Genomic DNA, 13,130 nt, shown 5'->3' on the forward strand with positions numbered 1-13,130 from the left:
GCAGGAATGATTTATTAAACTTTAAGAATATCTATTTTCCCCCTTTCAATCAGAAAACATTTAATAGCAATTATTTCACTCCCAAAAGCTGTACAAAGATTGACAACTTTAAGGGAGGTCTGGAGTTCTGTCACTTTCTTGACAAAGAAAAATCAGTGTGACATTCATCTATTGGCATGTTAGTGCAGTGATACATTCCTTCAAAAGCTTTGCATGTTGCTTTTGTGTTATCTGTAAAGAATTTTATTGGAACTGTTGGATTAGAGAAAAACAAGAATGTGGAAAAGGTGTATGGTATCTCTCTAAACTTACTGTATTATGTAATGTATACTATTAACTACTATTTAAAGAAATCTAGCCTCCCCAGCCTATCTGTTCCCTTATCACATTCAGCTTTCTTACAATCTCTGTTCAGGTGCAACTTTCTGTACTTGTCTCTGGGACCAGCTTCATTTGTCCCAGGTCTGAATCAAAACCCTTTCACCATTCTCAAGTGGTCAAGAAAAATACATGGCTGGAAAATAAAACTGATTTTTCTTCTGCCCTTTTTGGGGAGTGACTTAAAAAGAACTGCGCATTTACATTTCCAATTTGCAGCCTACTTTGCTCTTTGTAGCCTGGCACATGTGCAGTAGAATATTTATTAAGTTATGAATTACCCTATTATCCCAGGTGCCCTGCAAAGGCAAATGCAATCACCTCCCTGCTCTGCTGAACACTTGAGCTATTGAACTTCAGGCTGGGTCAACAGCAGAACTCAGCTCGTAGAAGTCCAGGGGTGGATGGTGGTGCCTCTACCATCAAATTGTCCCGTGGCATCCTTAGCTATTGGCAGACTGGGATAGATGCCAGTAGACTTTTTTTTTGTTCCATTTGCCTTCTTTAACTGGTTTTAAGGATTTTCATTTGACAGGCAGACAAATATTTGGCAGCTGGCTTAACTGAAGCATAGAAAGACGTTCTTTGAGTGCTGCATGAAGGTATTTGCAGCAGATAAATAGCTAGAACAAAGTAAAAGTAAAATATTCCAAGTACAGTTAAGTTAAAAAATAACCATTCATTTCCTATCCCAATTTTCATCTTTGTTCTAGCAGATGGATTTATGAACACAGATGCTAACACTGCAAAAATGGAAACACAAGTCGAATAGTAAGCATCCATTTAAGTCCCATTGAATTTACAAATATTTGTGATATATTGTGTAAAACAGTTTTTGTTTGTTTTCTTTGCTGTGGTATATCTTACAACAGAATACAGAAGCAACCCATACATCTTCAGATTTATGTTTTCATACTTCCCATCATACCTTCTGAACTGAGGATGTGCCCACTTCCAAGTTATATAGTATTTATATTGTTTGAAAATAGTGATGTTACCACTTTCCTTCTGGGTTGAGATAAAGCATAATACAAAAAAAAAAAAAAAAAAAAAAAAAAAGGAGCAAACAACAGAACAAGCCAGATAAAGAGCACAGCATCAGAATTGTAGCTTGTGCTAACTTCTTTTAAAACTTACTATGAAATGTCTTTTGATATTTCTACTTGGGATCCAAAGACACTAAACCCTCAGTAATAGCTACAGTAAGGGAAGATTAATACAGAATTATAAACTTCTATGCTTTTCCTTTTCCTTCTTATTCTTCCTAGAAGCTGTTTATTACAATTGCATAGTTCCCATGCTTATAGCCATCTTTTCTTGTCTTTCTTGTAATCACTTGACTGCTAAAATAATTGTTGCACTTTACAGAACTCAGGATAGCATGCAGAAGTTGCTTTTCATTGTAAGGCATGAAAAAAAAATCATTTTTACCTAAGACCATTCCGGCACTAATTAGTATTGGCTCTTACCTGGGGATTCAATTAAAATGATATAAAATCTCTTAAGTGCATGCTGTCAAGTTTTACACATGTGCCCATTTGAGGAAGAAGAGGACATGTGTCAGGGGATGTTGGGATGGTGAATGCCGTTCATTATCAAATAAAAGACAAAAAGGCCAGAATTAGAACTTTTAATTCATGCTTTCCCTTAGTGGACAATACTCTCCATATAACCAAGAAAGCACAAAATACAACATTCTGCTATGGTTAATATGTCCAGGGCTACTGCTGTTGATTACTACTCATGAGAATGCAAGCACTTTACAGTATCTTCTTTATATGTACTTTCCAAAATTAGTAAATGCAAGCAGGTTTGGTAGTTAGGTAGTGGGAGATTAATGAGAAAGAGCTGAAGTTTCCATGCAGGCTGTGGTTACCACAGGCTGCTGTGAGGCAGGAGCTAACCCCCCCAGTTTTGAATAGCTAGCTCTCAGTGCTACAGAGCTGGAAGTTTGAAAGGCAGCTTGTGCTATTTAGGGACAGAGAACATAAAACAAAAAGCAGCTCGCATTGAGAAACTGGCTGCAGTGACATGGCATCCCAGGGTCCCAGAAACAGCACTTAGGTTGCTGCTATCAAAAACAAACAAACAAACAAAGCTAAACACCAGAATAGTTGAGTTTCCAAGGAAAATAATTATATCAAGCTGTGGAACTCGGTTCATAGTAAGACACGAGAGATCTGACCTTTACATTTACCAGCTGGGAGAAATGAGGCTTAGTTCCTTCCTCAGACCATAGTTAAGATGTGTGGTGACTCTTATTTGAGGAGGTACACTCTTACTTGATGTTGTTAGCATCAGATAACCCATGCCTTGAACAGAGCATACCTGGCCAGCAAAGACATTCCTATAGCACCATTCCCAGACTGGCACTGATGCTGCATCATCTGAATCTGTGCAATACTGCAATAGATCTTCTGTTTAGGCTGATCAAGCTACTGGCAATCAGTTCCAGAAACAAAGAGAATAAATAAACTAGATATGACTAGCCCTTAAGGTTTATAACTTATAACCACATCTTGCTAACCATCTGGAACTGTGCTGCGTACATATGTGTGGGGAAGGAGAGATAAAGGACAAAACCAGTTTATAGAAAGGGAAAAATTTGGATGAACAGAATCCCCTTAGAGCTATGACACAATTGTCTGCAACTGCTCTACTGGCATCAGGTGCCTTCTACTAACACTTTATTCGGAGGTATGCAAGTATGACAAAGTTAAGAGCAATGTGCAGCTGCACTCATTAGCTCATTCCAGCTTTAGAAGAAGGAAGGAATCTTTTAAAAACCTGAAGCTGGGTCCAGATGATGAAAACAGAAAGGATAAAAGGCTGGTGGATTACACAGAAAGACAGGAAAAAGAAACTTCAAGGAACTAACATAAACTCCATAATTCTTCATTTTCCGAATATCAAGAACAAGAAATCTGTCAAGACTCTCTGGAAGATCTATTGGTGTCAGGTTTTTAAAAGAAAAACAAAACAAAATAAACAAAAAAAACCCAAAACCAAAATCAAGACTACCCCACCTAAACATTTTAACCTGTTTCCCCCCCAAGACAACAAAGCCATTGCAAAGAATCAGGGTGATCCTTGCATGTACGTTGTCCCTGAAGGAAACACAAAATAGGCTCAAGCTAGAAGGATTTTTGTAGAACTCAGGAGTTGTCTGAAATTCAAGCATCGATGAAAGTTATTATAATTGCAGAACTTCCATGGTTAGAAGTGACCTCTGGAGGCTGTCTAGTCCAACTCCCTCTTCAGAGCAGGGTCAACTAGAGCAGCTTGTTCAGTACCATGTCCAGTTGGGTTCTGAGTATCTCCAAGGATGAAGGCTTCCTAACCCTTCTGAACAACCTGCTCCAGTTTTGACCATCATCACAATAAAAATGTTTTCTCTTGCACTTAAATGGGATTTCCTGTCTTTCTGTTTGTGTCCATTACATCTTGTCCTGTCACCGAGCAACACTGAGAAGAGACTGGCTCCATATTTACTGCCTCCCATCAGTATTTCTACAAACTGGTAAGATCCTCCTGAGTCTTCTTTTTCCAGGCTGAACAGTTCCATCTCTCATCCTCTCCTCACACGCAGAGATTCCAATCCTGTGATCAACTTAATGGCCCTTTGCCGCACTCCTGGTCCAGTACATCCATGACTTTCTTGTTCCGGCAGAGTCCTGAGCCGACCACAGAGCCCCAGCTGTGTCTCACCCGGGCTGAGTGAGCACCGGGGAATAACCTCAGCTAGCGGCGCTCTGGCAGAGCTGGCAGCAGTCTTTGCAGCGCACCCCAGATGCTGTTGGCCTCCTTTGCCGCAAGGGTGCATTGCGTGCTCATGTTCCACTCGGTGTCTGCCCGCAGCTCCAGGTCCCTCCTGCAGAGCTGCTTCCCAAGCGCTTGGCCCCGAGTGCGGGCTGGCGCAGGGGTTATCCACCGCCACGGGCCCGACCCCGGCGCTCCCCCCCCTGCGGGCCTGGCAGCAGTCTTTGCAGCGCACCCCAGATGCTGTTGGCCTCCTTTGCCGCAAGGGTGCATTGCGTGCTCATGTTCCACTCGGTGTCTGCCCGCAGCTCCAGGTCCCTCCTGCAGAGCTGCTTCCCAAGCGCTTGGCCCCGAGTGCGGGCTGGCGCAGGGGTTATCCACCGCCACGGGCCCGACCCTGCCGTTCCCTCACTGCGGGGCAGCAGCAGATTTCTCTTGGTAACTCTCTCTGAACACCAGCACAACCACCCAAGATATCCACTGCTCCACCCAATTCTGTATCACCTGCACACTTGCAGAGGGTGCTCCATCCCATCACCCAAGCCTTTAACAGAGATGTTAGCCTGCCCTGGGCCCAGTGTCGATCTCTGGGGTACAACACTAATGAGTGGTCTCCCACTGGACTTCATGTCACTGATCACAACCCTTTGAGCCCGGTGGCTCAGCTAATTTTCAGTTTCCACTATTTAGCCAGTACTTCATCAGTTTCTCTATGACGATGTAATGGGAAACAGTGCTAAAAACCTCCCTAAGGTCAGCAACCACCACTGCCCTCCAGCAGCCAGTAATCTCACTGCAAAAGGCTACTAAGCTGGTCAAGCATGATTTCCTCTTCATAAATCCCTGATGACTACTCCTAATCACCTTTTTTCTTCACATATTTGGCAATGATTTCCAGAGTTATTTGTTCCACCAATTTTCCCGGGATTTAGATGAGGTTGACTGGCTTTAAGTTTTCCAGATCCTCCTTCTTGGCCATCTTGCAAACAGGAGTTAGATTTGTTTTCTTTCAGACCTCAGAATTCTCTCCTGAGCACCATGACCTTCCAGAGATAGCCAAAAGTTACCTGGCAATGACATTGGCAAGCTCTGTCAGCATTTGTGAATGCACCCCTTCAGGTCCTACGAAATTCTGTACATCTTATTTGCTTCAATGTTCCCTAACCTGATCATTCCTTACCAACAGTAAATCTTCCTTGCTCCAAACCCCACACTGGTCTCTCAACTCCTGCATATTTATTATTTATGTTTGTGTGTAATCAGGAGCTCCTTGCTTATCCTTGGAGGCATCCTGTCACCTTTACCTGATTTCCTGCTCATGGGGATGGATCAATCTTGAGCTTGGAGAAGGCAATCCTTGAAAATCAACCAGGTGTCCTTGGCCCTTCTTCTCTCCGGGATTGTATCCCAGGGAAGTCTTTAAAAAATAAATTTCCTAATTACATGATTGTCAGCTGTACAAGATACATCAGCAGATTCTACAGTAAAGGAAATAACAGACACATAGACATGATTTGTTTAGAAAGAGCCAATATTGCTTTGGTTGGAAGAATTGCACTTCCAACACAATTGTGTTGGAATTCTTTAGGAACACTGACAGCATGTAGATAAGGCACTGATTGATATGTTCCCTTAGGGTTTCCAAAGGTATTTGAAAAATCCTTCACTGCAAACTTTTGAAAGGTGGTGAGCAGCCACATTTAGGAGAGAAAACATGGGGCTGGGTAAGTCAAAAGCTAGGCACAGGGGCTAAAACTGTCCATTTTCTCAGCAGGAGAAAATGCCCACTGGTGTTTCAGGGGATCCTCTGCTGCCCAGCACATCCACAAGTGAAGTGCAAGACGGGGAGCCAGAAGATAAACAAATTTGCTGACAGCGGAGTTATTTAATTGCAAGGGCCAACTACAAATTGGCAGAACGAAACTCAAGGTATATTAGTGTATAGTGAGGCAAACAGACAAAATTATCATCCTCACATAGAACCAAGGATTCTAAACTGTTAGGCTTGAGATATTTCTTGATTAGTGTTAAGTTAGAGCTCATTAGAAATCGAAAAACAAAACAAAACAAACCTTAGAAGTTGATTAAAAAATAGAGACCATCATTATGGCAGCAGAGTATGGTGTGCCTACACCTTGAGTGCTGTGCAGAGTTCTCTCTCACACTATCAAAAGAGAACCCCATAAAACTGACAGAAACATCTGCAGAGCTGATTATACTTCAAGAGCAGATCTGGGCCATTCAGTATCCTTCTGTCAAGTACAACAGAGAATTTGAAGAGTGCTTGATTTTTCACAGAGACTCAAGTAGCACTTGTTGATGCTAAAGTATCGTTAAGCAAAAAATCACAGGTTTCTAGCAGTATAAGCAACAAGCTTCCTAGACTGGCAAAATAAATGCAACACATCAGCATTTAGGAGCTAGTAATGAAAATTAATTCCATTTTTTATTCTTTTGAAAACCACAAACATTTTTATTTAAGGCTTGAAGTTAAGGTGAGGCATGTCAATGGCTTTATCTATAATTTTATCTTACATGCCCTCAGCTAATCATTTCAAAAGGTAACTGACTTACTATGATAACTTCTATAAAACAACTTCTTTATTAAGTTATGCAACACACTCTCACACACACAAAAAGTTCTGGTTCTATAGCATAATTATTTTGACAGAGAAACACAGGAAATATTTTCCAGAATTTACTTTAAGTTTTTTTATTCCAGCCAGCCTTTTATATTTCCACTTAAGGCAGACAGAAGACCAAGAAATAGTTAAGCTTAGATATCCTTTATAAACCATTAATTTCAATTACCAACCCAAATACCATAAAGACCTACAGAATCATCTCAAATTCACATAGTTGCTCATTTCCAGGATTTCACGGGGCTAGCAACAGATGTGTGTCAGAAATCAGGAAACTGGCTCAATTCCTTCGGGATTTTTTTTTCCAGAATGGAAGCAAGGGGGAGGAAGGGTAAAGAAGAAAAACAATTTGACTGAAACATCACTCTTTCTCCTGTCTTAAAAAGAAGCAGAGGCTTTGAGCAGAATGGCAATATCAGCTACAGCAGGCAGCTCCAGATAAGGGCTCAGATGTACAATTACCAGTTCTGATAAATCAGGGATCAGAGCTTTTTGTCTTTAGCATTGCCTACAGCACTTCCTTTCCCAGACACACTACAACCAGATTAGAAAAGACAGTAGACAAGACATAAGCAGTGCAGAGGACAGTTCAATAGTGTATGCTTTGGGCACCAGCAGAGGAACATTATTACTGCTGTAAGCAAAGTTCCTTTTCAGTACTTCCAGTATCTTGTCCAATCCTGACCTGTGCATTATGAAGCACAAATAATCCTCCCTTTACCATTCTTTTCCCTCCTTTTTTAAAACTCTATTCTTCACAAAATGTTCTTACAATATTTCAGAATTTACAATGTTCCAACTAGCAAGTTGCTATTAACACACCTGGTAGCAGGGAAGTCTTATAAAAAGGACAGGTTGTTAATGCATCTTCTTACTCTTAGTAGCCTTAGACTGACAAAAAGGTTCTTTATTTCAAGGAGTATGTGAGTAGTTCGCATTTTCCATATCAGAAGCAGCATACTTACTGAAATTAAGTACATCTAGGAACAGGTTAAATAGAACACTGACACTCTGTATTTATTTTTCTGCATTCATTGATTGTGATACATACTCATTCCTTGGTAAATGAAGAGGAAAAGCTCAAATGCACTACCCTAGCTGATACAAAGAACAACTCATATCTGACATTTTGAAAATACCAAAAGCTATTACATATAAAGAACCATCCAAAAGCAGAACCTTCATTTGTACTTCACTTATGTACAACCAACAGCTATTCTGCACATCACATTTCCCAGTCAGCAAGGCAGCACACAACACATCAACCAGAAAAAGTCATGTCTGCCAACATCTTGATCTTTGCCTCTATCCCCTTCCAGGGTAAAACCCCAGTTTCATTAAATCACTACTTTTAATTTTCTTATATCAAAACAGTTTGGGTTTGGGGTTTTTTTTTTAAGCATAGAAAACAGCAACAAAGCCTTTAGCTCACACAGGGGCTAAATTAATTATGCTCAGAGGAAGGGTGGAGGGAAAGAAAAGTCGACAAAAGAAATATAAAGAGTCCTGAGTTTTCCTAGAGGCTCTGCTTGAGGGCCCTGAGGCTGGGAAGCAGCTGGTCTGCACTCAGGAGCGTCCGGCCCGCTGGGGACTCGTGGAACACCTCGGCAGCCAGCGAAGGGCGCAAGTTGTAGGCGACCACGGCATAGAGCACGTGCTGCCGCTCTCCCAGGTACGGCTGGTCCCCCCTGACAATCTGCCACAGGGTGATGGCAAACGAGTAGATGTCTGCTTTGTCAGTGACCCTCTCCCCCTTGAGGAGCTCAGGGGCACGGTGGGTGTATGTGCCCCCTTGCTGGCAAACATGGGGGCTCTGGGACAAGCCCTTCTCCAGTTTCTGGGAGCACCCAAAGTCTCCAATCTTGCACACTCCCTGCTCAGTGATGAAAACATTTGCAGGCTTCAGGTCCAAGTGCACAATGTCCTGGGAGTGCAGAAAGGCTAAGCCTGTCATGATGTCACAAGAATAGCACACAGTCTCTTCCATGCTCAAGGCCTTCCTTCCACATCCTCCTTCATCATCCTCCTCCTGTCTCCATGCATCCCTAGTGCCATAAATTACATGGTGCAGGGTGATGTTACCCACATACTCCATGATTATGGTGCCCAGGCTGTTCTCGCTGGCTGGGGCACACGTGCTGGCAGCCACCACACGTACCACATTATCGTGCTGGAGCTGGGCCACATTCAGCTCAGCCCAGAAGCTCTGCCGTGATGCCAGCCGGTTTTTGCTGCTCTTCTTCACCTGCTTCACTGCCACAGTTGCACCATGGTAGGTGGCTTTGTAGACAGAGCCAAAGCCCCCAGATCCTAAGGGCTGCAGGAGGCAGAGCTGCTCCCAGTCAATGGAGCACCAAGACAGGCGTGGAGGCAAGCAACGAGTCCTGGTTGAAGGAGCTCCCCCCAAAAAGCTTCTGCTGTCTTTGCCAGGGATAACTAAAGGGCTACTGCAGGGGCGCAAATCCGAAGAGGGGGAATACTCAAAAGAAAGAAAACAATTAAGAGGAATAGGTGATGGCATAATATGAAGGAAAAAACAACAGGCAGTTACTAAGACAGAAGACTGGAAAGCTTCCCTGACAGAAAAGACTCTAACCTGCCTTCCAAAGCCTTTTATCCTCCCTTCACAATTCTCCCTCCCTCCCTCAAATAAACTGCATCTGTCACAACTGTCAGAACCAAATCAGGTTCACCTGGAAACATTCTTCTCCAGCCCTGAAGCAAACCTCTAGAAAGTCAAGGCAAATGGATTTAAAGCTAAAAAACTATTAACTCGTAAGTATTTCACATCATTTCTAATCTCAAAAAAAATATGTTCTGCCCATTGAATGCCTCTAGCAAAATGCCCCAGGAGTAAATAAAGCAGTGACTGGTGAATGCATTTCACCATGGCTCCAGGCAGGAATGATCAGCATCAGGTGCATTAAAGAGCTCAAAGACTTTGTCAGTGGAAGCAGCTGAAGTGGTGAGTACTGACCTTTGATGATGCTATGGCACGCATAAATATAAAAAAAGTGTGTTTGTAGGAAGCTACCACTTAAACATGACTGGGACCAGGGGACTGCTTTGGGTGCTTGGCTTTGCCCACGCAGGACCGCAACCTTAACAGCAGCATAAAACAAGTGATTGTTCTGTATCATCTTTTGGATATAGTAACTAGAATTACACATAAGTATTTGGTCATCTTCCCATCACACTCCATGCAGTTACTACAGGTGTGTATTTTATTTCTGGATCCTTCTTAGAAAAATTATTGCTGAATTTACAGAGCTGTTCTGGAAGAAATCAAACAAAGATAATTTTGTTTTAGTGGTCTCAGTGTTTTTTCAAAGGGCTTTATTGAGTTTTGACCCTTTCACGTATTTGCAGTGCTCATGCCAACTGCCATAGTGTTTGGTACCTGCTGTACTGCCCAGATAGCAGAGCACCCTTATGGGACCTATACAGTTAAGGACTTTTGAATATTCCAGTACCTTTCTATACGTGTTGACAAATATCTTGGAAAGCTTGGTCCCTGTTTCCCACCTCCCCACTCTTCAGAACCTTCTTCTGGATGTCGGATTTTTCAGTACAGATTCTGCCATGGGACTTCAGACTGATGGTGCCTCTTTCTGCAGAGTTTACCTCTGGGCAGCACCAGCTCTGCAGACAGTTCCTGTGGAGTTTTCCCGGTGTTTTCATTTTTGGTGGTTTGTTTTGTTTTGTTTTGTTTTGTGTTTGGTTTGTTTTTTGTTTTTTTTTTATTCTCCGGATGAGTAAAATGCAGCACAGGCTGCTGAGGGGGGGGTTTTCAAGGGTACCCAGACCCTGAGCAAACAGAACTGGAGTGTTCTCCATCTCGAGATGCGCTCAGTTGTTCACCTTAACACACAAACCTGATGTCCCAAAGTCATCTTCTGACCCTCCTTGAACTCTAGATCAGCTCGACCAAAGGGTCTCAAAGACATCACTCTGTAGTGAATCAGTGATGGAGATCTTCCCCAGAACTGAGATTTATCAACAGAAATTTGCCACAGCAATTCACAGGGAAGCAAACTTGGACCACAGATGAATGAGAATGGAGAGTTTGGGTTCTCACCTGGCAGTGTGAAACAGACATGTTGGGGAAGATCTCGATAAATAGGTGCTAAGAGGAGTTGTTAACAAGTGAGGGCGCAAAGGCTAAGGGATGCCAGGAGACCGCGCAGTGGCCGTGGGTGGGACAGTTCCTGCAGATGGGACTGCCTGGCAACACAAGGCTCCTCCTTCCTGGCCCCTCCCAGAAGGGACTCTGGCAGTGCAAGAGGCCCTGGACCCCCAGGTGCTGCCGCGCCCTGTGACCTCTCCGTTGTACAGCACGAGCCAGCCGAGTAATATCCCATTGCTACCCCTGCTTCGGCTCACCATCAGTTACACAGGGATGTTCTGGGGGTGGGGGGAGGACCAGAAGGTCTTTAGTGTAGTTTTAAATACGCAGTGAAATAAGCAATGGAGACAGCAGGTATTTACTTTCCTTTCTTGAGCAGCACTACAATTTTATGCTTGTACATAGAAGTCTTCATTTCCAATATTTGCAGAGAACGTCTTCTAGGCAGGTGAGATGTGATGGAAATTAAAAGCTGCAGAAAGCGGAAGAAGCTACATGGGAGAGCAAAAAGATTTTATGCCTGTTTTCTAAGAGCTCTTTAGGGCTCCAATTCTTCGGTGGGCTTCTGTGCCATACAGCATATAAAAGCACCAGAAAGACATTTCTGCTCTGAATTCTCCAAGCCATTTTCACCAGGTTAGGGCGGCAGTGAAGTTCAAAGGCAAAGCTGGGTGTGGAGAGGCATAGGTAGAAAGATGTGTGGATGAAGAGACTGAGAGCGGACCTGTTAAGCTGACAACTACAGCAGCACATCTGATGTTTGTGAATGCTATAAACAGCAGCAAAATCTATGCTCATGAAACAGACAGGATTACAGCTGCTTCCAAATTTCTTTGATTGAAGTCTCATTCAAAAGGATATATCAGACATTCCATATCATTATTTCCAAACTCCATGTCCACTTCTGTCAGTTGTCCTTTTGTTACCTTTTCAGGTAATTTTCTTGTTGCCCTTTTCTGTCAGAAACCTTTCTCTTTTGCCTTGCCATGGTAGACATTGTTATATTGTTCTTGGGGAATACACTGAAATTTCTGAACAGGAAGAGGGGCATTCTTTGGGATCTAAAGTGCCTCAATGTAACTTAGTGTTCTGCCTCAAGCTTACTGCTGAAGACCAAAGCAAGAGAACGTCCAGAGTCTTTCGAAGTGAACAAGATTAAATCAGATTTAAATTCAAGCAGGCTTTTACTCTTAATAAATATTATTTTCCTGTAATCCATTGGTGATTTGGCCCAGTGACTTCCCAGCAGCCACAAGCACTGTAGGACATCCTTGCTAAGTTTCACAGCCCTGTTTAGCTCTGGCATTACTGCAGGCTGGGGTAGGTCCCTGGTGAGGCTGGGGAGCCACCTGCAGAGGAGAGCAGGGCTGCTGGGGACAAGCTGCCCCTTGCCTCCCGGCCACCCTTCCCCAGAACAACCCTCAGCAGCCTCCAACCACACTGTTCCCATTGCACTGCCTTTTCCATGAGGGAAAAGGAAGCTGTAGGAGCCAGAAGTCATCAGCACAGAATGCAATAGGAACTTGGGACAATGACAGGAGGGAAGCACAGTCTGTGTCCTGTGGGCTGCAATATGTCACAGCTACAATAAACTGCAAGCAGCAATGGGTTTGTTCCAAGCTTGTGTGTTGTATTTGTGCAAGTAAAACATACCTGTGCATCCAATGCTGCACCAGCTGCCCAACCTAATCTGTGCTTCTGGATGAGAAGGAGTACAGAATCTCGCTCACTTCCCCATTCATATTTCACTTGCATATCAGGAATACAGAAACTCTTTGTTTGCCACTGTTGTTAGTTACTACTGCTGTTTGTTTGGTCATTGGACAGGAGAAATCAGCCCCGATACCAAGGGCCTTAAAAGGCTGGTATGGATGTAACCCAGCACAACACAGGACACATACCAAACACCAGCTTTGTTTTCATCAGGGTGCATCATTCTGGTGGTTAATAGCCAGTTTTGTCTAAAACAGGAGAAGGACAGGGTTGGGGATTTGGAACTGACTTCAGAGAGTTTAGGAGTGTATAGTTATATACTTCCCCTCAATCATTACTTTATTTCTTTGTACATTTGGTGGCTGTGCCATGTAACAATCCCTTGAAGGCTTGGCTGTCCAGAGGCTTCTAAGAACTGCCTTACAATACAGAGGTAGCATTGTGTTTCTAGTAGGTTACTTTGTAACTTTGCTAAAGGAGCCAAATGTAGCTCTTCAGTACTTAAATTACAG

General features: G+C 43.1%; 2 protein-coding genes across 3 annotated transcripts in view; both read right to left on the bottom strand.

The window, feature by feature from the left end:
* RPS20 (ribosomal protein S20) overlaps positions 1-12,261 on the bottom strand; it is a 25,433-nt gene extending 13,172 nt beyond the window's left edge. Inside the window, exons 1-2 of one of the 2 annotated variants that reach the window (XM_017727476.1) lie at positions 12,255-12,261; positions 9,667-9,671 (exon numbers count right to left, since the gene is read on the bottom strand). In XM_017727476.1, coding sequence (XP_017582965.1) covers positions 9,667-9,669 — 3 coding nt within the window. In that variant the 5' untranslated portion in view covers positions 9,670-9,671; positions 12,255-12,261. Of the gene's footprint in view, positions 1-1,816; positions 1,822-9,666; positions 9,672-12,254 lie in introns of those variants that run through there. The other variant, XM_017727477.1, reaches the window with a different exon arrangement.
* Positions 4,363-9,660, bottom strand: MOS (v-mos Moloney murine sarcoma viral oncogene homolog). The gene has a single exon (XM_017727474.1). It carries the CDS (start codon positions 9,298-9,300, stop codon positions 8,296-8,298), a length of 1,005 nt encoding a protein of 334 aa, XP_017582963.1. The 5' UTR covers positions 9,301-9,660; the 3' UTR covers positions 4,363-8,295.
* Positions 12,262-13,130: the final 869 nt, after the last annotated feature.

The sequence above is a fragment of the Corvus brachyrhynchos genome, unplaced genomic scaffold (genome assembly GCF_000691975.1).
Source record: "Corvus brachyrhynchos isolate BGI_N302 unplaced genomic scaffold, ASM69197v1 scaffold60, whole genome shotgun sequence".
NCBI lineage: Eukaryota > Metazoa > Chordata > Aves > Passeriformes > Corvidae > Corvus > Corvus brachyrhynchos.